Source organism: Mytilus edulis, chromosome 10 (genome assembly GCF_963676685.1).
Source record: "Mytilus edulis chromosome 10, xbMytEdul2.2, whole genome shotgun sequence".
Classification (NCBI taxonomy): domain Eukaryota; kingdom Metazoa; phylum Mollusca; class Bivalvia; order Mytilida; family Mytilidae; genus Mytilus; species Mytilus edulis.
The window spans coordinates 21,714,944-21,742,638 of NC_092353.1; the positions used below are offsets into that span (position 1 = coordinate 21,714,944).

The 27,695-nt window shown below is 31.4% G+C and overlaps 2 protein-coding genes across 3 annotated transcripts; one reads left to right on the forward strand and one right to left on the reverse strand.

The window, feature by feature from the left end:
* Positions 1-1,399: 1,399 nt before the first annotated feature.
* LOC139490626 (uncharacterized) lies at positions 1,400-8,791 on the reverse strand. 2 transcript variants are annotated; one of them, XM_071277520.1, is made up of 5 exons: positions 8,399-8,791; positions 6,361-6,539; positions 5,141-5,301; positions 2,781-2,980; positions 1,400-1,532 (listed from the first exon to the last, which is right to left on the reverse strand). In XM_071277520.1, exons 1-5 carry the CDS (start codon positions 8,787-8,789, stop codon positions 1,483-1,485), a joined length of 981 nt encoding a protein of 326 aa, XP_071133621.1. In that variant the 5' UTR covers positions 8,790-8,791; the 3' UTR covers positions 1,400-1,482. The 2 variants fall into 2 exon arrangements, with proteins under 2 accessions (XP_071133621.1, XP_071133620.1); XM_071277519.1 differs by having other exon boundaries at positions 6,358-6,539; positions 8,399-8,785.
* Positions 8,792-17,867: 9,076 nt separating this feature from the next.
* Positions 17,868-25,615, forward strand: LOC139490668 (ras-related and estrogen-regulated growth inhibitor-like). The gene is made up of 4 exons (XM_071277583.1): positions 17,868-18,108; positions 23,057-23,113; positions 23,457-23,530; positions 24,934-25,615. The coding sequence occupies exons 1-4, from the start codon at positions 18,015-18,017 to the stop codon at positions 25,417-25,419; spliced, it is 711 nt and encodes a 236-aa protein (XP_071133684.1). The 5' UTR covers positions 17,868-18,014; the 3' UTR covers positions 25,420-25,615.
* Positions 25,616-27,695: the final 2,080 nt, after the last annotated feature.

A 27,695-nucleotide genomic window follows, 5' to 3' on the forward strand; every position in this document is an offset into this window, starting at 1 on the left:
TCATAAAACCAAAGGACATTTACATCAACAGTTATAAATAATAATTCTCGTCCGCATAAATGATCAAATGTACATCCACCAGATGTGACAAATCTAAGCGGCGAATCAATTACCTGTAGCAATCAGACTATATTTATGTATATATATATATATATGTATCTCTTGTCACTGGTGCAGATGAAATCATCCTTGGTTTTGGTGGGGTTTGGTAAATCAAGCTTGTGCTTTCTATGTGGTTTACTGTTCCTGTCTTGATGCGACTGTCATACAAGTGAGAGGTCTACAAAAGGAAATGCCTGTACCAAGTCAGGAATATGACAGTTTGTTATCCATTCGTTTGATGTAATTGAGCCTTTGATTTTGTCATTTGATTAGGGCTTATATCGAGATATTGACTATGAAGGTCGGTTGAAAACAAAACTTTACGACAAAAGAGTGATTTCAGCTTCCTAATTGTGACCTTTTTCATTTTTAAACCAAGTGTTCCAAATGGTTCAGGTGAGTCATCACTTTATAAAGTTTACGCTTACGCACGCCGTCGCGGGTTGATTGGGACGTTGTGGCGTATCTAATTCAAGGTGAAATCGGATATGTTCCTTATATAGTAACTACAATCCCGTGCCTTTTTCACGAATGTAACTACCGAATTACACTATTTACCGACTTTGTAATAAAATGAGCAACACGACGGATGCGACATGTGAAACGTGTTATGCTTATCCTTCCGAAGCCCCTGCGATCACCTCCAGTTTTTGGTGGTGTTCGTGTTAATATTGTATCCCTAATTTATGTCTTTTTGTTTTGTTAACACATCGTTGTCAATATAATGAGATACGGCTGCCATACAAGTGAGAGTTTTAGCTAGTTTTAAAACCAGATTTAATCCACAATTTTCTACTTAAGAAAATGTCTGTACCAATTCAGGAATATAACGGTTGTAATCCATTCGTTTGTTGTGTTTGACCTTTTGATTTTGCCATTTGATTAAGGACTTTCCGTTTTGAATTTTCAGTATTTTTGTGATTTTACTTGTTTCCTCCATTTTTCTGTTGAATGTCATTGTCTGTTTATATTCGACAAACAGTTTTTTATTCTCTCTTTTGGAATCTTCTCAATCTTTTTTTTTCTTTTATTACAGAAGTGGTACTAGTATTTTGTTTAGGAATGTTATAAAAAGATGTGCTTGCATATGGAAAGAAATGATATTAAAGAAAATCTGATAGGTATATGACAGAACAATGAATTGTTTACCGATAACTGAAACGAATTAAGTTTACTGGCCGGAATAATCTTTTTTATAAATAGATATGAAACATGCTCTTTTAAGAAAACGTACAACATTTAACTTTGGTAATTTCAGTAATTAGTTAAAATTATAAATAAAATATGAAATACCTAACATTGTATCTATACTTTTACTATTTGTATTGAACAGCTTAAGATAACATGTTTGATGTTCGTTTTCGAATCTCTTCTTCATCACTATACTCTTTTAACGGATATAACCATCATGTCAGCAAATCCACATTCACCTAAAAAACATAGTTTGATATATATGTTTTTAAATTCTAAACCTAGAACATGTATGAGTTTGGTTGTAGAATATTTCTTCTTATAAAGTGATATGGAATATTGATTCTTTTTTCTACATAGGGCATAAGTATAATAGATTTTGAAAATGAAATACCACTTTATAAATTTGGTACATAGAGTTTCCACCTTGAATATTATAAAAATATAGAAATTTAAAGTTGAACTGATAGGATATTGCCATAACTAGTGCGCCTCTGTAAAACTATAAATAAACAATTATTAAGACGAGATAAACTTGCCCATTTTAGCACATGATATCCTTTTCAAGTTACTCAGAGATGATGAAGATGAATTGCACTTATTTAACAATTGGAACCTCACTTTTAAAAAAAAACATGATTATCAACGGTTTAAATTGTCACACTTAATACTAAGTGTGCTTATTGCAACAGGAGCATCTTAATTTTTAAAAACAATTATCTTAAACATCCGAGTTTACCATCTGCTTTTGATTGGGACTAATTGGGCGATCTAGTTTTATGTTTATTTTATTGAAGAATCTTCCTTTGAGTTTTTATTATGATATTAAAATTAAGAAAGGAAATGGGAAATGCCTCAAAGAGACAACAACCCGACCATAGAGTAGAGACAACAGCCGAAGGCCACCAATGGGTCTTCAATGTAGCGAGAAACTCCTGCACCCGTAAGCGTCCTTCAGCTGGCACCTTACAAATATGTTTACTAGTACAGTGATAATGGACGTCATACTAAACTCCGAATTATACACAAGAAACTAAATTTAAAAATCATACAAGACTAACAAAGGCCAGAGGCTCCTGACTTGGGACAGGCGCAAAATTGCGGAAAGGGGTTAAATATGTTTATGAGATCTCAACCCTCCTCCTATATTGTATGGTTTACTTTGAATATGATTTATCTATTTCATTAGAATCTCCTTTTTTTCTTTACTATATATAACAGTTTATCATCAGTAATGAAAAGTTGATAAAATATTGCATTTATTAGAATAAACACTATAAACACCAAGTCAGGCGTGAACAATGATTATTTTTCAAATTAGATGTATAAAACATGTGATATAACGCGTTCTTCGAATTAAGATTGTCCTTTGTAGCAACTATATAATGAACGTTAGATTTTACAGTGATTTTTGATTCAGCTTGAACTATTGATATATCAGAAAGAGATCGCTTTCAAGCACACATTGCTGTTTGTACAGTTTTTACCTTCCTTATCATAATGACAAGCTTTGTTTCTTGTACCATACATGAAATATGGATATTCCCGTCCATATAAATGATCAAACGTACAGCCACCAGTTGTGCCAAATCTAAGCCGGGAATCTATTATCTGCAACCATCCGAAATCGTTTGGACAACCACCATGGTGACTGTTAATGTAAAAATGGCGATCAGCAGCGTTCGACCTAGAAATTGAAAAAAAAACAATTGCTAAAATTTTTCAGCAAAGTTTCGTAGTTAAACTTAATAAGTAAAATCATAGAATTATTGTTTTTCAAATCTATTATGACGTGCTTTGTAAAAAACAGCGTGATAAAATTCTCGATATATCTTCACCTAGCGCAGACTCAGAGATATACATAATAATGGATGTTACAATATACCTCCCACGTAAATCCACTTGTATCGGAACCTATTTGTAAACGCTATATCGATTTTATTGTTTGAAAAATTGCAATTGAAAAAGACTACAGAACCTTTATTCCTATTCGGATGCATAGCAAAATGAACTAATGCACAAGAGCTCGGAGGAATCTACAGAATAAAATAAAATAGAATTCCGCAAAAGTCCATTAATACTTTTGGCGCATTTATCTTATTTCAAAACATGACGTCATACATATGAAAACGCTAAAGCTGAAGGTTTATTCGATACGTGAACTATTGAAATTCGTATGATATTACATTAAATTGACTTTTGAGGTAGGTGTTGTTTTATTTTATTTTATTTGGCTTTATTCGCATATTAACTGATTACAGCAAGTCAAAATGACGGTTGCTTAGTTACGAAATGTCTACTTTGGATTTGACGGTAGCTTATGAGAAAAACATGTAAATTATAAATGGCAGCTGTTTGGGATTGAGAATTAAGAATTAGGCATATTTTTTCTAGCAGTTATTTTCGAAATAATTCATGCAAGGTACAGATTTATTAGAATGTTTTATCTTTATATAACATGGGGTAAAGTAAAAAGGAACAGCCACGCACATGGCATACCCATCCTCGCTTCAGTTTTTTAATGACCGTATTTGTCTTATTAGAATCGAAATAATTCATGGAAGCCACAGATTTGTTATCCCTCTCGAACGCTCATGATAAAATTTGAATATCACGACCCAGGCCATGTGAAACTTTCCAACAAATCTGTGGCTTCCATGAATTATTTCTTAAGTAGCTGATGATACGACTTTATTTCTCAGTGATGATAAAGAATTCAAAGCTTCAATGAACGAAATAGAAATTTTGTATCATTTTCTGGGTTAATTTTAAATGAAAAATAAAACAGAGGGTATGTGGATTGGAAAACTGGAAAATAGCAAAAGATATGGTAGCCGGGACTATTTGGACCATAAACAAGTAAAAGCATTTAGGAATATATGTTGAGTTATATCAGACGGTGGACTGACGAAAAAATCTACCAATTTCACAGAAATAGGAAAACATGTAGTTTCGGAAACACACTGATTAATTTTGAAAATAAAACCATAATTTTTTGAAAATTGAATAAAGAGTTTCTTGTTATTTGTAAGTTATATTATAGATGACACTGGTAATATATCTCAATATTTTATTTTTAAAAAAATAGTCTGCAAAAATGAGTGGATAGCAGAAATACTATTTTTAAAAAACCATCCCAAAAGACTGGCTTCAGATGTTAAAGTCTGAACGTTCTATTGAGAGAATTGTAAATATTCCTAGACATAAATTGATCTGGAAAGGTCATTACATTCAGGTCTCCAGTTTGTTAGCGAACAAGTTATACAAGTAAATTTGTAAAGATAAAACTGAACCCTCAATTGGTGTTAGCAAATGGATGCACATTTTACAAATCAATGAGAACATTAATATTAATCAATTATATATTCATGTTTTATCATTTAGAAGAAAATAGGTTGAAAAATATATAGATGTAAACTTTTACAATTCATATTACCAACAAAACACTTAATTTTTAAATGGAAACAGAAGAACGACGGTCTATGTAATGTATGTAACAACGATGAAAAATATAACCACTTTTTTTAACTGTTTTCGATTTTTTGAAAAAATTTGGAAAAGCATTAATGAGTTAATGATCTGTCTCCTCAAATTTCAAATTTAAGAGTATCGTTAAAACAATAAGTCTTCGGATATAAAAAAAATTAACAAAAAAAAATTGGTCGGAAGTCATCCGTTGTACAAATACCGAGGGAAAGATCTATATATGTTTCACATATTTCACTTGATTGTTAATACTCATTTCACTAGGATAATCAATCATATTACAATAAACCAAATCAATATATCAATATACACAACTGATCATGATATCCATGTAGTCTAGTTCTACTTCATATTAAGTTACCCTTCCATTGAGAAGTAATTAATCGTTGCAGTCCGAGACAAGTCCTGGTAAGAGCTTTGTAGAAGTCTTTCCTTTGAAAACCAGCTAACACTTGTTGAACCTTTTCCATCAAATAAAAACATAGCATCTACTTGTGAATCTTTATAAAGATCAACCCGAACCTTAAAATAGAAACAATTCATTTCCCTGTTAAATTTGAGTAAGTAATCGTCAATGACTTTGACACAGTGATTTGGTATGTAAAAAGTAAAATCACAAAAATACTGAACTCAGAGGAAAATCCTATTGGAAAGTCCATAATTACATGGCAAATCAAATGACAAAACACATCAAAAACGAATGGACAAGAACCATCATATTCCTAACTTGGTAAAGACATTTTCAAATGTAGAAAATGGTGGATTGAACCTGGTTTTATAGCGCTAACCCTCTCACTTTGATGACAGTCTCGGTAAATTCTGTTACATAATAATTAAAATAGCCAAAATATGGGTACAGCAGTCATCATCGTGTAACAAGTTTAAAGGTAACAATTAAACAGAACACAAAAACATCTATCTACAAACACATTCATTGATTCTCGTGTCTAAAAACGAGATTTAAGCTGTAAAAACTCGCCAAAGATACACGGTCAAAATATTTAGAACTTTATATTTATAAATTAACTGTTTACAAAATTTTGAATTTTTTGAAATACTAAACCTCAGGCATAGATTACGTTAGCTGTATTTGGCAAAACTTTTAGGAATTTTGGTCCTCAATGCTCTTCAACTTCGTACTTTATTTGGCCTTTTTAACTTGTTTGGATTCGAGCGTCACTGATGAGTCTTCTGTAGACGAAACGCGCGTCTGGTGTATATATAAAATCTATGATGAGTTTATTTACTAACGAGGCTTTGGATGAACAATTTTGCGTCTGGCATACACAGTTATAGCATCTGAAGTGTTTTGTTTATAGTTTTCAATCTTGATTCTCACAGTACTATGGATTCATTATTATTCGTAGGATACCAGTTTTCGTTGATTTCGTAGGTGGAGGTGAACTATGAAAAAAAATATTCAACGAATAACAAATTTTCTATAGGCTTATCAGCAGGCTTCGACACAAACCACGAAATTAAATATCCACAAACATGTTAGTGTTTCTCAATCCACGAAAATTGGTACCAACGACATGTTTATTCATTAACAAAAGTAATTCCTTCCTTATTACATACTACCTGTTCAATAAGATCTGCAGCATCCCAATTCCATCTATCAATAATACTTCTTCTTTTATGATCTTTTTCACAGGTTTTTGGAGATATTTCAAGAGGGTCGTCAAATGGAGAAGGAGTTAACCAGGATCTATATACTGAACGCTTGTTTCCTGGACAGGCAATGAAAATTGGAGTCCAATCTGTAAATTTTATAAAATTACAAACAACAGTTTGTACTCAGAATGTTTGGAAATAATGCATTGTGCATATGTACATGGCTTCTTAATGTAGAGAATCTTGATATCTTGATATATGTCTGTCAGTTGGTTGATGAAGACAAAATATAACTTAAAAGATAAATATTTAAATCAGGCTTTCTGCACTAGGCTCGAGGTTGGCATGGTGGGGTATAGGACACATCGTATACGTTCTATTACCTTTCTGTTTGTGATATTTTTAATTAAACTGGTAATATTTTATCTTTTCGTAAAATGTCCACTTTGTCATATCAATAAGCATTGTCCCTTGGTGCCTCTTGCACTTGTCACTTTAAATAGTACTGACTCCTCTGCACCAAGCACGAGGATGACATGTCAGTCTTGTGCAACTTCTTACAATACCTTACCATATCATAAATGTTCCGATACATATTTTAATATGCACCCACCATGCCATATAGCACATCTATTGGTGCCTCCTGCAGTTAAGCTAGATATATTTAGCCTACTCACTGAATTCATTTTTGTTACTTTCTAAAGGTGTGTTTGAGACGAAAGTTTTATATATACTCCTATATATATACAAATATATGAAAACTGTTGTTTCTTATTTGTATTTGTAACTATGTGTACTGTATTGTTTATTATATTTGTAAAAATAATATTATAATGATATTATATTATGCTCCTGTGAGCCCTTTTGATGGCAATAAAGCATCTTCTTGTTCTTCTACTTCTTCTGTAAATTAATTAGATATAAGAAAATGTGGTGTGACTGCCAATGAGACAACTCCTCATTCGAGTCACAATTTGTAAAAGTAAACCATTTTAGATCTATGTACGGCTTCAACACAGCGCCTAGGCTCACACCGAACAGTAAGCATGAATTTTGAATATTTCAGATCAAAGCTTTTGTGTAACACTAAAATTCCATCGCTTGTCACTTTGTTATCTGCTGTATTTTTTTAAGGTCTAGAAGAAAAATCCTTATTAAATTTGAAGAACATTATCATTGCCATTAAAAAAAACAAAGGGGGAAAACATTTTTAAAAAACATTTCAATCCCGATTATCCTCTCATTATAAGTTATAACAAGGAAGGTAAATAATGGGTCTTTAATGTTATGACGCATGTATGAGTAATGATTTCCTTTACAGGCTTTAGTTGAGCGCTATGAAACTTGTGTCTTAGATGACCAATGATATGTGTCTATTGTCGTAGTAAATTTCTCGATAATGACATCCTAACTCTCACTTGCTGTAAGGAACACAACGGGTGCAACTACTGGAACATAATCAACTTACCCTTCCGGTATACCTCATCTATCTCCTGATTTTTACATATGTTCGTGTTGCCCCGTCTTTATTTTATTTTGAAGCGTCATGTGGTCTTCGCCTGATGCGTTTGGTATGTTCCATTTCATTTTGTATCTTTTTTGAATTTAAATAGCTTTTCTCAGCATTTGGATTATTTTAAGTTTGATTTCTGATGACCCACCTACTTCAACTTATAAAAAAAGTTAGTCATAACAATTGATTTGTAAAATTAATTGTCATGTTTTCTATCTCTTTGAATATATAAACCTTTTTCGGATGAGACATTCAACCCCTAAAGTAGACCATAGTAACATGTTTAAAGGTTCAATCACCTCTAAGAAATCTTTAAAAACACGAATGGTGATACAGACATTCGGAAAATGTTGGTGCCACTGTAGATTGGCACATGAACTGTTGTTTGGAAGAGAATATGAAACCAGTTAAGACAACGATCTTCATAACAAATGAACAGCTAATAAAATAAATTGAATTAACTAAATAAGTACAAGTTATATCAAGTCTTACCAGGGTCACGTGTTTGATTAGATCCTGTTCCGGAAGTCGGCACACTGCTATTAAAGATAAGGTTTTTGAATTCTTCTTTGATTATGGCTTGAACTGTTTCCCTAACGGAATTTCCAAGACTTTGTAATATAACTTGGTTAATATATGTCTTCATATTTTTGTTTAAACTTGCTGTGTCGAGCATTGCAACTAGCGGAGCTTGATTATCATCTATAAGATTAATCTGGACTCTATTGGTAGTAGCTGCTACACATGTTACATAAGTAATTAGAACATTTACCATTCCAATAAAATCTAATAATTGATGAAAAGCCACCATCATTCTTAATAATTTGAAATTTACCTCTTCACATAAAATTGAAACAAATGATAAGTAATACGTATCTGACATTGACCTTAAGATATATATCCTGTTTAATTTAGCGCGTAATTCTACTTTTCATACGTTAACAAGTACTTGTTTATGTTTTGTTATCTTAAGAAGAAGGGAACAAAATATTATATTCTGAGAGCATAGTCGAAATCATGCCTGCAATATCAATTGCATGTAAACTGATTCAACTTTATAGTTGAAAAAGAGAATGTCAAAATGCGTGTTTGGTAATGTGAAAATGCTAACGCTTAGTGCTATTGAATAGCTAAACAACAAAGAATGATATGTTTGAATGTATTTGATAGATCCACTTAGTATATGACAATAGCGCTTTATACATAAAAGGCGTCCGAGGCGCTTTTGAATTTACCTTCACCAGGAGAGCTCAAACCTAAACATCTGAAATCCAGGAATGTATGAAAAGGTACTGAGAAAAAGAATAGTACGAAAAGATGCGGTACGGTTGATAATCCGACACCTATCAATAAGATAACAAAGGACAGTAATAATACATACAACTAAAGTCCGTTTTATTGGTGTTCAGTTTTGTTTTTGTTTACACGTGTACGTGTGGGCTTGTGGTCAATTACCATCTTGGGAATTGCCTATGTGTTCGTTTGTCTATGACTGTTCTTGAAATAATCTTCACGAATGTACATTTATATATATAATAGAATATAGCAGATAAAAAATGTCTTTCATTTTATGGATTCCAAAAGCTTATCAAACCATCTTGAATTAGATATCGTCCAAAATTAGTCTAATGATGTTCAAATATCATGTATCACATGAACTCCGAAATGTGAAAGATCAGATACGTCGACAAAATACGCGTCTTCTACTATGTATATATTGGCCTCTATGCGAATCCTCGTTCATTCAAAAAAGTTTCAACAAAAATACAGAACTCCAAGTCCATAAAAACTGACTTCATGTTATATTCCTGATTGTAACAGGCATTTTCCTGAATTTATCAATGGCCTAGGTTTTCTACGGCATTCCAATAGTTATCAAAGGTACCAGGATTATAATTTAGTACGCCAGACGCGCGTTTCGTCTACATAAGACTCATCAGTGACGCTCATATCAAAATATTCCAAAACATTTACAATCGTAGAGAAAGCCAAGCCAATATTCATGATTGTTTGACCATGAGTAATATTTGCACACAATAATTGCCTGATCTTTTTATTTTGAAAGTAAATGCGCAAAAAAGATTGTATTGTCAATGACATTGGGGGTAAGTTTACATATCCTGTTAAGATTTGTCACCTTAAGGACAACGACGTTTGCAACTCATATAAAAAGATATATATGATATATAAACGATTATGATTTATTATTGTGTTGAATTCTTGACAGCTATATTCTGATGTTATATACACGCCGTAATTCAAAATAAAATCGTAACAAGTTATTTGTCACGATGATCAGAACAAATTGTTCAAACATAGTAGAAGAAATCAGCTGATTCGATAATGTTTCATTTGCACTATTTAAAATGCCGTTTTCTGCGTGGTGTGAATGTGTGTCTTTCGCGATTATGAATGTTTAACCGTTGTGCTTACAATTTTATTTTAAATAAAACATATAAAACAATAATTTTACAACAAAAAAACACATAGTCACGACTTTTTATGGCTACAGAATATCCATAGTATTTCTCAAACGGAAGGCAAGGTAAAGGATGATGTAGAAGATCATGGAGGACCAAATTGCCGTAAGGTTTTGCCGAATACAGTGAAGGTAATCGTATCCTGAGATAGAAAATAATCTTAAGTATTTTGAATAATTCAAAACTTTATAAACAATTGATTATAAAATTATTACTATATCAATAATAATTCATGTCAACACAAAAGGTTCAGACTACTAGACTGGTGCTAGCCTCGATGAGAAACTTTCACTAGCAGGGCATTGACCCAGTGGTTGTAAATATACTCATCATAGATACATTTTTAATCGCTACTTAATAGAAATTATAAAGAATATTCAAGATCGTTAAGCTTTTTTTATATATATATATACGAATGAAATTACTCTGGTATAAACATTTTCATGATAGTTTTCAAACCAGAATTTCGAACGTTTGATAAGACTTTTCATGGCGAGCTCTTTTTCAACTTTCCTTAGAATATATAACATTGCTGAAACATGATAGCGTTATGTCTAGAATATGTGATATCAACAACCTCTACAGTATTATCCGTCTTCCAGACGACAAATGATCAAAACTTCCTCACAGTGTGCACTTTGTGTTAACCAGTTTACGTGGTTTCATTTGAAATAGCTCCATGTTTATTTAGTAAGATTTCAAAGTTAGAAATCACTTCTGTATTGCAGGAACACTGATATCTTAATTACTATTTTGGCAACTTTTATTCGTAATCTGACATTTTTTTGACAAAATACACATTATCGTTTAATAATCACTTAAACTGTTTTCAGAACAATGTGGGCACTATTATGAATTATTATAAACGGATTCTGATACTTTATTTGAAAAAAATAATTTTCAAGTTTTTATCATAATTATCATAATCAAAAGTTTTAAAGTGGTTGATATTATTTCTGTGTCAGTATGCATCTAGAAAATCCTAGATCCCCCTGGTGCAAATCTAGATATCCTAAACGCTTATAGTAGACAAAGGAATGCTGATTTGTGCAGTATTTAAATAAGAATGTATCAAATAAAAGTCAAACAAGGTATATGTATTATACTTCATAGATTGATTTACTGTATTACTAAAACAAAAAGTGCGCAAAGCACAGCTCAATATAGAAAAGTAACTCTTTAAAATATACTGGATGAACAGACTTGTTGTCTTTCAAAATTGTGGTAGATGGGGAGAAAAAATATACGTCTATGAGTCTAATGAAGACGAAACGCAATTCTGGTGCATCAAATAATAAGCCTGGTACCTTTGATAACAATTAACACCACTTGGTCGATGCAACTGCTGGTGGACGTTACGTCCTCGAAGGTATCACCAGCCGAGTAGTCAGCACTTCGATGTTGATATCCATATCAATTATATGGTCATCTTTATAAATTTACTGTTTGCAAAAGTATGAATTATTCGTAATGCTAAAGATTTTCTTATCCCAAGCATAGATTACCTTAGTATTTAGCACAACTGTTTGGAATTTTGGGTCCTCAATGCTCTTCAACGATGTATTTGTTTGGCTTTCTAATTATTTTAATCCGAACGACACTGATAGTTTTATGTAGAAGAAACGCGTGTCTAGCGTATCAACTTTTAAGCCAAGTACCTTTGATAACTATATGTCTCGCGTGTAAAAAATAGCATGTAACATATGCATACATTCTTTTTAAATTATGTGTTTAATATAACTATTTTTTAAAAGAGCGACAACTAGTATACGTTATATCCTTAAATCACTATTAAGGTATAAGCTTTTAGAAAATAACTTATATTCCGTATCGACAAAGTCAAGCTTATAACATAAAACTTTTAGTATCAAAATCAATATTAGCAGATGCGATGGAAAGCAGGATCCAATTCAACAATGAAACAAAAATCCCACAACAAAAATAACAAAATATCATTTGGATGGCAACATAAATGCAGTAAAATCACAAAAAAACAGAACTCCAAGTAAAATATTCAAATCAAAAAGTTCCTAATCAAATGGCGAAATAAAAAGCTCAAACACATCAAACGAATGGATGACAACTGTCACATTCCGGACTTGGTACAGACATTTTCGTATGTAGAAAATGGTGGATTTAACCTGGCCATACCCAAAAGTCTCACCCGCATGACAGTCGCATCCAATTCCATTACATTGAGAGTGATTGACAACGATGTGTGAACAAATCAAACAGACATAATAGGTCAAAATGTCAAAAATAGGAGTACAGCGGGCAACAATCTTAATTACTATAAACAAACTAATATGTAACAAAGAAGCACAAAAAGGAATATAGACAAAGCACATTGGCAAAATTGAAAGACAACAATACAAAAATTTACAACAGTGCAATAACATAATGACAGAATGGTTAAGTACGGAGTAACGTCATGTGTATCAAGGCATATAGACAAAGCAAATTAGAAAAAAAAAATGAAAGACAAGAATACAAAAATTATCATTGAACAATAACTCAATGACGGGATGTATATAAGCAGAGTTATGAATAAATAATAAAAATTATAAGTAATCTACCATCAACATCAAATTCTTCTATAAACAAAAAAATTGAGATATGACATTAGACACCACAATGACACTGTTTTTCTAAAGATGGTTTGGGTTTTGGATTGGGTGTTTTTTTTAAATCTCAAACTCTTTTTCAGTGATAAAAAAAAATAATTAAGTAATAGAACATACAAGTAACCAGAAAACTCTCAAATAACGGTATCAGAGAAAACAAACACCACAAATAAAATCCGTTATGAGTATTCAAGGACTGAAATATATGATTTATTTTTAGAGACCAGTCTTATCAGTTATACTGGCAAATTGGCGGAATTGAAAGTGACATCTGTCACTATTAGTAGGTTTGTGTGAATCGAAGTACAAATAGAATGTGATAGATATGGGCCTTTTACGCCAGACGACGTCATTTTTATCTAAGTTGGGTGTAAAAATGTCTTACCACCGAATTAATACACATTTGATCAAGCAAATATTTAAATTAAAAGGGTTTTTATCTTTATTATTAACAGAAAAATCAGCTTAATTTAAGATTCATTATCTATAACATTTACGTACGTCCCAACAAGGAAATAGGATTCGTCAATATAAAACATATGCGGTATTTTAGTGTAATCATTTTTACGAAATCAATGAATCACATTATTTTTTTCCATTTTTATTTTTTATCATGTTAGAAATATACAATAAGGATATGGTATATAATTCCCAAATGACCCAACTATCAACAAGAGACCTAACATTACGTGAGTGTAAACAACTGGTGGGCACTATCCGGCTTTTTCTAATAATCAAAATCCGTACCCTTTAAGTAAGTTAAAAATCCCTGGCAGGCATAACAAAATAATTCATAAGAGAAAACTAACGGCCTGATTTATGCTAAAAACAATAAACGAAAAACAAATATTGCAGAAGTATAAAGTCTTCATACTTTTGTCGTGATTCTCAAAAGATGGCAGTCGGTATTTTTAACTACCAATGATGATAGCAGCCACTTTTTTTCGGAGGACACTGTATACTGTATGTGTGTATCTGTAAGTAGCAATCCTCTTTGATCAGAAACATAAAGTCTTGATTATCGTTACAACCATTCAGAGCAGTTACATAAGCTTTAGGAGAACTTACGGGAATAAAAAATCAAAGGTATAGATCTCTTTTCTCGTAAAGCAAGCGCACATGCCTTACTATCGAAAACTAGATAAGGTACGAGTATCTAATTAGCAATACCATGTAAATGTTTGGTGGTCTTCAGAACATATCTTATGCAAATAATTTGTATGGACAAAGTTATGTAATCTATAAATAACCCTTGACCCGATATCGGAATTAAATATTTAAATAAAGACCTTTAGACATCTAATGAGATAAGTCGGTACTCGAGTTTAATTTGTTTAATCAAAATAATGTAACCACGAATATTCTCTATAATACATTGTAAATAAGATCAATTAACAGATTAATTTTTCATTTAAAAAATGGTATAATAGCCTTTTAGGTATAAATTAATTTGTAAAATCATCATATATGTAACAGAATATGTAGTTTGGTTTGTGATCTCTTATTGATTGAAAAATACTTCATCATCGTGACTTATTATACACCTAGGTATCTCGTTGCTTTTTCTGTCTAACTATATTAATTGTTTAGATCACTTAAATTAATTTCAATCACAACATGGACAGAAAGTAGAAGTATTTCAAAAAAGTTACTTATTAATGGACAGCAATTGTAGATTAGTATATTCGGCGTAGAAATAAACGATATGCATATATAAAAAAGTAACCTTTATAAGAAAAATTCAAATGTTGAGTGCATTATTTTTTTAAGTAGAGTTGGTGTGTGACAAGTATCCACCGGACGGACGAGCGGACGGATAACGTATAAGACTGAGGTATTATAATACCGTTATTTGATGATGTCTTCATTCAACAATAATAGTTGTTCGGTACATTGCGATGAATTTCAGATTAAAGAATGCTAAAGATGTACTATTTATAATATCGTCAGTATGTTTCACTACGACGTGAATATTAAAACTTCTGTCTATTTTTGATTTACATATGACTGCGTTAAAGGCTTGTCGAAATTAAAGCTTAAGTGTTGAAATGGACCAAAATATGTTTAAAATTCCCTAATCACTACTTTCGTGTCAACAATATTGGTACTTGGCGTACACTTTATTTTTAAACTGATATGACGTTTGCGTTTTACTATGTATTCTAAAGGAAAATGGATCTGGTAATTAGAGAGACTGAAAAAGGTAAAAACAAATGAATTACTATATCTTTATTTTGCTTCCGTTAGGAGAGATAGAGGTACACATAGAATATAGACGTTTGAAAAGATTATAAAATGACTTTAAATGTTGATCACTGTCACTTAGGAGAGAGAAACTGTTTTGCAAAATTTGTAAACGTTTTACTAAATATTCGAAAGGAAAATGGATTTGTTAATTAGAGCGACTGGAAAAGGTAAAACAAATGAAAGCACTTACTATTTATGTTAACTTAATATATTATAATTCAATTGCATATGCATATATCAGTATTTTTAAAATAAAAGCAAATATGTAATTGTTCATTTTTTACCCTAAGTATTTAAGAAATATAGATGTATATAATTCTACTGTATTTGTCGATTACTACTGTTTTTTTAATCTAATGCTAACAAATGTCTTGAATTTTTAATTTGTACTAGTAAGTAACAGAAATCTTAAATATAAACAACACGATTGAACATAATTTTCATACTTCAATTTTTAATGACAATGTATCTTCCCGTAGGCTGAAGGAAAAACATCGTGATTAGGGGGTTATGTAAGTATAAAATGTATATGATTCAAATAAATGCAAAGTTAAAGAAACAATTTATTGTTGAAAAACCAACATGTATGTACAATGTGAATTTTTAAACATATGAACTAAAGCCAGAACTTTGATGGTGCATTTTTTAATTATTCTTTCCTGTGTACATGGAATCTTTAAAACACTGAAAAAGAACAAAAATACATATTAATAATAATTATAATAATGGAACAATGATGTATAACAAAAGAGATATTATGATTTACCTCTTTTAGCGACACTAAAAGTTAAAATTCCTTAGTGCATGTCTCTATAAGTGAAAAAAATAACATCTATATCTCCAATAACTATAGGATTCACAGCATTGAGAAGACATAACTGATAGTTCAGTATTTTGGGTTTAACATTCGGACATCTCGAGTGAAATGGTATGTCAAACCCATCATGACACATTGAACATATTCTAAAGTAAAATGATACTGAAACATACAATCCACATTCCTACAATTATTATCGGTACAAAACATGACCCCTTGAATATAAATACAAAATTTATAGCACATCTTTTATGTGGTTGTAGAAACAATACTATTAAAAAACAAAAGTATTGAAAAAAAAACGGATAAGATTTTTTTTCTTCCAAATCTCATATTGCCAGTTTTATTTTTTTATCATTTTATACCTTAATTAAACAACAGCACATCAGCACACTATAAAAAAGGTTGTTCTAAAAGATGAAAGGGTAAATCAAGGGCAACATCCGCATAAACTATTTTATAATGTCCAAATATCCTAATGTCCTAAGCCGGAGAAATCAAAGTTAAACAACTTTATTTCAAATCGACACATGTAAAGGAAAGATACAATAAAACCATAAAATATTTACACAAAAATTAAAATGAAATATCGAGTTAAAAGTTTATCGAACTGGCGGATGACGGACTCATAAAAATGATCCCCAAACTTTATTCAGAGTGCAGATATATACATTTATATATACGATTGTAAAAATTCCAGCAGATTAGAAAGGTATATTTTGTTGATCTTGATAAACTGTTGAGATAATTATACGTAATCATGGTAACTAAACACCTGTGTATTACGTTGTCATTATCAGATGAAATGAACAGTTTTACTTATGTTGTTACTGTTATCTTAAATCACTTGATAAGTATCCAAATAAAACAACATTGTTAAGATGGCATTATAATGTTCATCGACCCATTTTGATGATTGAAAATGATCTTTTATCAGAATATTGCTTAAAAGATCAAAAGCGTATCACGAAAGCATAGAAATATGACCAGAACTCAAAACTCTATTATATCGAAATGTTTTTTCAAAAGACTTTTTTTCATATCCGTCCATTTTAACACCTCATCGTTTTTGCCCCACTTCAGAACGGCTGTTTTGTCAGACAAGCTGGGCTCTGACGTCCAACGGCTGTGTTGTCAGACAAGCTGGGGCGTCAGAGTAATCTCGGACTACAGAAAGGGGTGTATACTTATTATTGTGCCTTTATTTCTTTCGTCCGTCCGTCCGAAAGTTTGAAAGATATGATTGATTGGTTGTTGGTTTCTTTACGTCCAATGGCAAATATTACATGCATGTCCAGGACGATGCTAGATATGTATCCAAAACTCTTTCTAATGATGCTCAAAAGAGGGGCAAAAGATACCAGAGGGACATTAAAACTCAGATAAAAAATAAACGGACAACGCCATGGCTAAAAAAGAACAAGGCAAACAGAAAAACAATAGTGACTTAACAACACGAACCCACATGGTCATTTAAACGTTAAAAAATCTGCAGTTTATCTTGTAGTGAATTGTACACATTTTTAAAATAATGAAAAACATGGACTTTTCCAATACATAAAAATGTAATGGAGGTGTGATGGGTATGAATTTACATATTTTTAAAGTTTTTAATTAAAAAAGCAAGGCAGACAGTAGCAGATCTATAATAACGGATAATGTTTGACTTCCATTACCCATTACAGTTAATCCAATAATTTGAAATAATAAACTATTTATGATATCAAACGGTGAGGTTTAAATTGTGTATACTTTGATAATTACATGTTAAGTAGTAAACCGTCTATACCTGTGTTAAATGTCAGATAGAGTAAAGAGACGGACTGTATATTTACACCGACAACTTACATAGTAGCAATTTGTTGACATTCTGTGGTGTACTTTTTATTAGAAATGATTTTAATGGTTACAGGGCAAGACTAATAGATAATGTGAAAAATATGTCATCTCCAAAATTATTACGGAAAATATCAATGAGTCGACAGAAGCCGTTTAAAGTAGCTATCCTAGGACAAAACGGTGTTGGAAAGTCTGGTAAGATATTTATTTTTATCATCATTTTCTTATAAATATTAAATCGAAAGAATCCAGGTAGTGTACTTATTTTTTTTTTAAAGATTCATCTAATTGATTGACGAGGTTTATATAACATGTTGTCTGTAGTTTTTGTTTAATTTAGTTACGGTAAATTACCTCAATGTTGAAATAAACAAAAAAATGGAAAATTTTTATTTGAACTATTCCTCAACAATCCGTTCGTAAATCTTACGGATGCCATCGCGAGTTGGTTGGCCATTATGGAATATCCGTTCAACAGATGACAACGGATGTTCTCCGAATGATCATAACTACAATCCCATCCCCTTTTCCCCAAAATATGACCTACCGGATCAGACTTATCACCGGGGGTTTGTACTAAGATAAGCAACACGACGGGTGAAACATGTAAAGCAGGATCTGCTTTCCCTTCCGGAGCACCCGAGACCAATCCCAGTTTTTAGGTGGAGTTCGTTTTGCTCAGTCTTAAGGTTTCTGTGGTGTGTATTGTATACTGTTGTTTATCTGTTTGTCTCTTTCTTGTTTAACCATCGCGTTGTCATTATAATTTTCGACTTATGAGTTTGAATACAATGGTAGTTTGAAGCAACCATATCCAAATGAATATCGAAACACACCTTTTTTTCGGATTGAAAATTCACTAAAAGTATTAACTGCTTAAAAATTTAGTTGTCATAAATGTGACCCTACAAAACATGTTCTAAAATCAATCAAATTCTTATACATGTACTTGTATACGTGCACTTACAAATGTTCGATTTTATCTGATGCAACTCATATATCATACATTGAAATTTTATTTACAATAAATGAATATAAAGTACGAATGGGGTTTGTTGCAATACAAAAAAAAATATGATATGCGTTATTCTAATAACCGAGGGATTTTTTAAGCGAATGTCATTATTATTTATCAAAATTCAATAAGTGTAAATTTTCTAAGTATAATTTCTATGTCTTCATCTATAACAAAGAACCCTTTAAAATTCTCTAAAATAAGAGATTTGTACCATTATAAGTATTATAAATATGTTCAGAAATATATATATAGAGCAGTACGTAATATTGAATTTTTCACGGATATAAAATGGCTGAGATTTAGTGTCCATTGATGTAAAAATAAATCGTTGCGTTGTTATTTCTGTCCATTATGTGCAATACTTTTTTATATATATTTTCATGAATCAGCTGTTGCCTCAATATACCCAGATCATACTTATCCTATGCCGATAAATAAACTTCCTCTAAATGCTGCTTGAATGAATTGTTATCTAACAACAACAAATGCATAGCGAACTTTATCTTGGACTCTGAAAATCAATTCTCAGATTGCGTTTACTGCTAACTTTACTGAACTAAGCAATCCATTCATACTTGAATCTTTTGTTATATGTTTTTTGATAATAGTATATTTTATTTCAATGTGTCAGTGCATCGTACGGTATTGTAACAATGTACTATCATACATGATCTCTTGTATACATACAGGCTGTACCATAATAAACTATTCATTCATATATTTGTTTGATTTTTGACCCTATTTTTATGTAAATTGTAAAACATAAGTACCCTGTAATCAGACTATAATAAATTAAATAAGTATTTGTAAATAATAATAGCACCTTTTATCACGCATTTATATATATTGACATTTGCCAACTAAATACAAAATTTTGTAAAATGGCCAGTTTATTTGCCCTCATTTCATAGCAAATAGGTAACTGGGAAAACAATTTTTTGAACAGAGTCAACTATATACAATACATGAATTTAAATACATAAATACAAAATGTATATAAACTATAGGTTAAAGGTGACTATGTACTATATTCAGTAACTTTTACGACTAAAATACGACGAGTGCTGACCAATCTCGTCTTCGGGCGTCTTTATTTTTATACAAAAGTTTTTTTTATTGATTCTTATGTGTAAAATAATGGTCAAACAGAGAAAAAACCAAACCGAGTGCTAATATTCAGTTCTTCATCTGAAAGTAAGACTTATAAAATGGACGGTGTGAACTCACATCTCACTGAACGTTCAAGACGGCCCATGGAATAGGTGTGGACGGAATTCTCGGTTTGATGTAGTTTCCTTAAAAGATTTCGCTATACACAACTTTATCGGTAAAATTTGGTCTTATACGTGTAATAGAGAAATAACACATTTGTATGTTCCATGAGTTTTTTCTTTTAAATGTTAATTCAAGATGCAATAGGTACCGTACTTCTTCATCATTTTTACAATATATCTGTAGTGTCGGGATGCGTTTCTTGAAATATACGTATTATTTGACCATTTGGGAACCGTTCCTTTTAGTTTTCATTTCATTAATTCACTAAACAATATTTCAAGTATATAAATGTCACCATCACGGTATAATGTAGACATCTTTTTGATCAATATAGGAAGATGTGGTATGAGTGCAATGAGACAACTCTCCATCCAAGAAACAATTTATAAAAAGTAAACCATTAAAGGTAAAGGTACGGCCTAAGCCTTCAACATGGAGCCTTGGCTCAAACCGAACAGCAAGCTATAAAGCCCCCCCCCCCCAAAAAAAAAGAAGAATACTAGTGTAAAACCATTCAAGCGGGGAAACCAACGGTCTAATCTAAATGTTTATAAATAGAATATTATTTGTGTAAACTGTTTAATAAATCCTGCAAATTTAATCGAAGTGTGTTAAACTTGATAACTTGTATATTCCCGTTATAAACTGTAAGTTATGCACAAATTAATGTTTTAATAAATATAAAACCATTATAAACATCGTGTGTTTAAACATTGTCAAATATTGTATCTATTACACCAGTTTTGCAACAAAGGTGCGTCGGAATAAATTAATGTTTCCCCAAACACACCCGATATGGAATAAGATAAGATATCAAGATATACTTAAATATGAAAAAATAATATTCTCCTGATACTGATCAATATTTTAGAAACTCTAAGCAAACTTCTCTCGTCCGGTGGTTAACTGTACGTTGGATCCTTCTTCCCGATACTCCCAGATTGAAAAGTTGTGATGTCCTTCGCTTGTGATTTTCTATGTCATGATAAATCTTTCCCGTCTTCTTTTAATTCTGTTGCGGTCATTTTTGTGCATTGTGTAGAAAATTGTCAAGATAATGCGACAGTTTTTACCCATCAATATCGTTTTCTTTTATCTAATAGCGCTTATTATGATACAGACAGACTGATTTTTGAACTTATTACCTTTAAAAAAAATGGAAATTTGAAGAAAAAAAAGCCGCTAGTCCAGATTTCTGAAAATAAACGCCTGTACACAGCCACAGCAAGTGAGAAGGTGAACAACAAGAAGGCAAACCCTCAAGTTACAAGTACAGAAATATTGTATAACATTCTCAACTATATCTAGCAAGGGGCAATCAATCATATTTAAATATTTTCTGTTTGAACTGACTTAACTCTGCTTCTGTTTAGAAATCTTTGATCGTGTTGTTTAATTTAAAAATAATGAAGTTATTTAAGTTAAGTGTGTTATGTAAGTAAAATCGCCGCAGGTGAACTTTTCTGGCTTAATGTTTACATATCACTAACAAGCTTGTAATTCTAATTCTTAATATGGCTAGTTTATTATATTATGATATAACTTAGTAATTTAATAATAAGCAGACCGACATCCTGCCGATATGATTATTTAAAGGGGCACTAGCTATCAAATTCATTGTAACCGATTTGACTCAAATTCTCATATTTGGTTTATAACAATGTAAAACATTTATCCAAACTATCAAAAGTCTAAAATAAACAGTTTACAGAGCATGGGGTAGATTATATATAGGTTCGTTTCGTGTGTATTTTAGTCCAGACGCCATCTAATTAACTATCGATTTGACCTCAGATGACCATATAAGCGATGTAAACAAAAAAAAAGATACGAATAGATTAAACCAACACGTGCAATTGTATTTTTATAGGTCTGTTTGATTTTATTTTATAGATTAAAAATAGATGTTTCTCATTCTTTTTAACCATATAAGAATGATTTTATGTGCATCGAATTAGTGATCAAATGGTTTACCGTAGTTTCACTTTCATTGTTGACATTCTTTTTCTTTAAATAACCTGTACACGTACAATGCATGCGTTGTCAATCTCTAGCTAGGGGTTAACTTGAAGTTCACATGAATACCGGTTAAAATGATGATGACGTTTTCACTTGCAAGTGAATCAGTCAAAAATTATGTTTAATCGCTTATTTCAACAAAATTAAAGGAAATTGATTGCTAAAAGCAAATTATTATTTCATTATTCCAATTTGATTAATGATTGATCTAAAAAAAAATCATACTTTATTTTTTTATATATATCGTAGCTAGTGCCCCTTTAACAATTGATCTTGTTGAAGGTGCGAGACTTCTTCACCTAAAAAAAGAATTGTATAGACATACAATAAATTGTTCCTGTTATTATAAAATTAAATTTGCTTCTCTTGTTCTACACTTAAAAAAACCTTTAGGAAATAGGCTCTGCTTCCTTTATCGTATACGTGATTTATAACATCTATGTATAACAATCGAAGTTTTAATTGTATATCTCACTCTGCCGATGATTTTTTCCCCTACAATATTTGTTTTTTCGTTATTCATTAGGATATAGATAGAGAGAAGTGAAAGATAACAAAGGAAAAATATAAGCTCAAGTAAATATGAAACTATGGTTCTTCATTTTTGAAGATTGATTGTTGACCCTCAAAAGGCATTTGTTTACATGAATTGGGATGTAGGGTTGTTGAGTAGCTGTTTTACTGTCATATTGGCAGATACCTCACACCATAAATTTGAAAGTTCGGTACACTTCTAATACAATAGAATATGTGTTCTCGATTGCCATTCAAAACAATATTTCAATTGATATACTTTTTTGTTTTTGAAAACTGTTTTTATATTATTTTCAGCTTTCACAGTAAGATTTTTAACGAGAAGATTTATCGGAGAATACGACCCTCTATTGGGTAAGCATTCCATCATGACGTTTGGTTGAAATAAAATTGAGAATGGAAATGTGGAATGTGTCAAAATGATAAAAGCCCGACCAATGAGTAGAAAACAACCTCATACTACCAATGTGTCTTCAACGCAACGTGAAAATCTTGGTTTTTTTTCTAAACTTCATTTTGATTTTTTTATTATTAACTATACAACAAACGCTGCAAACAAAATACATGGTGTGTAAATAGATTTCAAATATCCATAAAATACCAAAAACAACATAACAATTTCATCAAGTTTATATTGTAGTTTAATATTTTTTTGCATTGATTTGTTTTTAACAATCTTTCTGATTTCATTTTATAGAGAAGGTCTACTCGTGTACTAAAGGTGTAGATGGAGAAACTGTTGTGTTTGAAGTACTGGATACAGCAGCTCAGGTATACGATAATAGAATTAGAGTAACCATGCAAAGCACTAAACCATAAGACAGGTTGAACTTAAAGACAACAACGTACTGTAAAACACTTTATGTACAGACACTTCACTGTAATATTTCTGATTATGATTGCACTTTTCAAAGTGAAGCCTGGTTACTTAAATACGTTTTTAGATTTTTAAATTATAGTTCTTTGACAATGTTTTAATGTTTCGTCAGTACTAAGATTTAGATAAATGATTAATTTACATATATATAATAAGAACAAGAATGTGTCCTAAGTACACAGATGCCCCATCCGCACTATCAGTTCTATGTTCAGTGGGCCGTGAAAATGGGGTAAAATCTCTAATTTGGCATTAAAATAGGAAAGATCATATCATAAGGAACATGTGTACTAAGTTTCAAGTTGATTGGACTTCAAATTCATCAAAAACTACCTCAACCAAAAACTTAAACCAGAAGCTGGACAAACGGACGGACGAACGAACGAACAAAACATAATGCCCATAAATGGGGCATAAAAATAGTGGTGCTGTGAATTTTTTTAGAACATGATCTTTTAGAAAAAGTAGAGAAGCAAAATTGTGAGTAGCTAACATCCTTCATTTTGATAGTAACTGTACTGTATTTGAAATAAATATTCCTATCTGTTTCTATATTTTTTGTCATCTTTACCAAAACAAATTTGAATTTTTGATAAATTGTTCATATGAAAAATAAGATATGGCATGATTGCCATTGAGACTACTACCAGATATCAAAGACTTGGATTTAAAGGTAGATTCGTGGTATATCACAATCTTGAATTGTACTATTGCAGTACACAATCAGTCTAGTTATTTGTCCAAATCTGCAAATTTGTAGACAGATGTGCAATTTTATCGATTAGATTGTTTGCTTATATGAAGAAAATTTGCTGATGTATTGTATTATGCAAAATATTTAAACAAATACCAAATATTTGTGTTTTAGAATCAATTCTTTTAACTAAGCCATTTAAGGGGAAATAACTCTTTGAGTAACAAATTTATACTGGACTGATGGGGAAATTTATAATTTTTACTTGTAGCAAGAAAACAAGTTCGGTGACACCATTTTTTCTTTTTAATTTCTTATAACATATTATAAAACCTATCTTCTCGCAAATTATTTCAAAAATCTATTTCGTTCATTTTAAAAAAAACTAGATATCACACAATATCTAAAATATAGACAATGCATAAAACAACCGTTGAAATGCTCTTTAAAACTTGTGAGTTCTTATAATAAGATGCTTTAATTTCCTATGCTGTCAAAAAACTCTGTTGATTTTATAAAGAGTCAGTCATTTCTACAATAAGTCTAGCTGTGTTTTAATTCAGTCTATACGTGATATGCAGATATATCTTTTGTTTGTTTCAGGGGGAACATAGTAAACTTGAAGAAAACATTAAATGGGCAGACGCCTTTATCTTGATATATTCAGTGACAGATGAAGGTAGTTTCCAGGAATGCTCAAGACTTAAATTTCTAATAAATTCCTATGCAAAAAGACAACGTAAAACAAGTATTTCATTGCCCGATGGAAGTATAACAACGACGCCTGTGTTTCTTGTTGGAAATCAAAATGACCGTATTCATGATAGAACTATAACAGAAAAACAAGGTGATCAGAAATCGAAAGAGATTGGATGTGCCAGTTTTTATGAAATATCGGTCCGTGAATGTGTGGATAGTGTAGGGAAAATATTTACAAACTTGTATCGATTGTGTAAAAAATCAAAACGGACTAGACAAAGTGTCAGCCGACAGCTGTCTTTACCTTCTGTGATCCCTGAAGAAGTCGACAAAGAACTAAATAATCTGACCTTGACACGACGTCGGAAAGGATTGTTTACTGTCGGTTGAAGATATATATATTAAAAATCATGGCGAATTTTGATTGAATTTGGTTGTGAAATGATGTAATAGTGCGATTCATGTAAACAACACAAAATGAAGCCCACGAACTTACTCTGATTTAACGCGAGTATTGTCAATGAGTCAAGTCGACTTTTTATTTATACGCGCGGCAGGATGTTAATCTATTAAAAATTTTATTGAGTCATCTCGTAAAACTTTTTTTGCTCATTCCACGAAGGTATTTTTGGGAGGTAGAATTGTACTACATATACAGCAATACAGTGCAAGAATAAGGACTTTATGACACTTTGGGAAAAAAACAAATTGGCTTTGTTTGTCTTTTCAAAGCGTTATGTCCACTATCTACTATTATAGAAGGTCATATAGTTTACTTCGAAATTATTGTCGGCGCTGTATAATAAACTTACTTACTTATATGATTTATGAAAAGTTACGATGGTCAATAGGGCAATGGTACTTCAAGTACAATGACATTAAAATATATTTGTAAAACACAGAGGTCAAGAGCTGTTTGTTCATTTTATAATTATTTTATTTATACTTGTTTGACAAAGGTGTTTATGCCACTCAAATAAAGTTTTATTGTGTATGTTTAATCACAGAATCAACACAAAACACCACATCGCAAAAGAACAATTCTATTATGTGTACAAAAAACTTAAAAGTTCGTACGTCTCTAGAAATTTGTCGAATATAAGATATAAGAAGAGAAAAATATCTAAACAACTTTTTCAAAATACTCGGCCAATCACATTGAAATTTTTTATTTCACATGGCGCCTATTATAGATTAGATCTAAACATTCAAAAGGATTGTTTTTTCTTCAAAAGAAAATCGTCTAAGTGAAGATTGAAGAAAGTGTTGTGATAGTAGTTGTTCTATTTGGAAATACAAAGTAGTGGGTCGATGCAAAATTGAAACTCCAAAATTTTTTCATTTTGAGTTCAATAAAGTCAATATTTACCTTGATTATTTGTTACTTTGTTTTTTTGTTTTTATGTAGAAATCAAGAAAAAGAAGAAATGGATGACACAGAAAACATTTTTTTTTTAAATGATGGAAAAGATTAGAATGGACGAATAAAAAAACGTCAGTGACGGACGACAACCTAATTGACGGACGAAAACATAATTGAAGTACTAAAACATAATTGACGAACGACAACATAAGTTGACAAAGAATAAAATGAAAATCAAACATTCCACAAAACACTACACAAAAACTAAAAAAAAGCCACACGAATACCACCAAAATTAAGGGATTAAACTTTACAATTTAAGAACCTTTGGTGCAGTCTTGTTGCTACCAGCAAGCTAACTTGAAGTAAAGCACAGGCTGGTATAGATCATGCAAATTCCAATGAATCGGATGCTTTCTTTGTAATATGGAGCAAGTAACACATTTGCCCACAAACCCTACTTCACTTTTCATAATTTTACGGTTAATGTAGTATACAAAAATAATATGAAACTCTTATAAAATACTTTTTTATTTTTTCATAGTGTACCCATGTTAAATGAATGACAACTCTAGAGAGAATACTTTTCTGCGAAATTATCAATGGTTTACGTATATCTTGGAAAACAATGACACATTCCTATCATGCTTATAAGGTTTTCTAGTTCTTTTATTAAAGGTCTTTAAAAAAAAATGTTATTTAGATGAAAAGGAGCGAACATTCCTCAATTTAAAAAAATTGGTATGATTGCCAATGATACAACTGTCCACAAGAGACCAAAATGACCCAGAAATTAACAAATATAGTTCACCGTACGGTCTTCAACAATGAGCAAAGCCCATGCCGCATAGTCAGCTATAAAAGACCCTGAAATGACAAATGTAAAAGAAATCATTCTAGAAAAAAAAATGAACGAAAAACAAATATGTAACACATCAACAAACGACAACCACTAAATTACAGGCTCCTGACGTGGGACAGGCATACACATACAGAATGTGGCGGGGTTTACATGTTAGTGGGATTCCCCTTACCTGGGACCGTGGTGTAACAATACAACATATTAACGAACTATAAAAATCAGTTGAAATAGGCTTAACTCGTCAGATGGATACAAGTCATACAATTACAAATGCATCTAACAAAAACACAGAGTGGACGTGGACGAGTACTTAGTTTAAACATATTTATTTATAGTGGATTGGGAAACAAGTTTTGCAACTTATATTAATCCCTCTCCACTTTGCGGGTGCGAGTGCTGCCTTGTAGCGGCATTAGCCTACACTTTTTTCGAAATCTACAA

Coding starts and splice junctions, on each gene's coding strand:
- LOC139490626 (XM_071277520.1), bottom strand. CDS start 8,789: ATGTCAGATACGTATTACTTATCATTTGTTTCAATTTTATGTGAAGAG. Junction 6,540..8,398: donor TAATCAAACACGTGACCCTG/GTAAGACTTGAT, acceptor TAAAATTTACAG/ATTGGACTCCAATTTTCATT. Junction 1,533..2,780: donor TTGTCATTATGATAAGGAAG/GTAAAAACTGTA, acceptor TATGTTTTTTAG/GTGAATGTGGATTTGCTGAC.
- LOC139490668 (XM_071277583.1), top strand. CDS start 18,015: ATGTCATCTCCAAAATTATTACGGAAAATATCAATGAGTCGACAGAAG. Junction 18,109..23,056: donor AAACGGTGTTGGAAAGTCTG/GTAAGATATTTA, acceptor TATTATTTTCAG/CTTTCACAGTAAGATTTTTA. Junction 23,531..24,933: donor TACTGGATACAGCAGCTCAG/GTATACGATAAT, acceptor TGTTTGTTTCAG/GGGGAACATAGTAAACTTGA.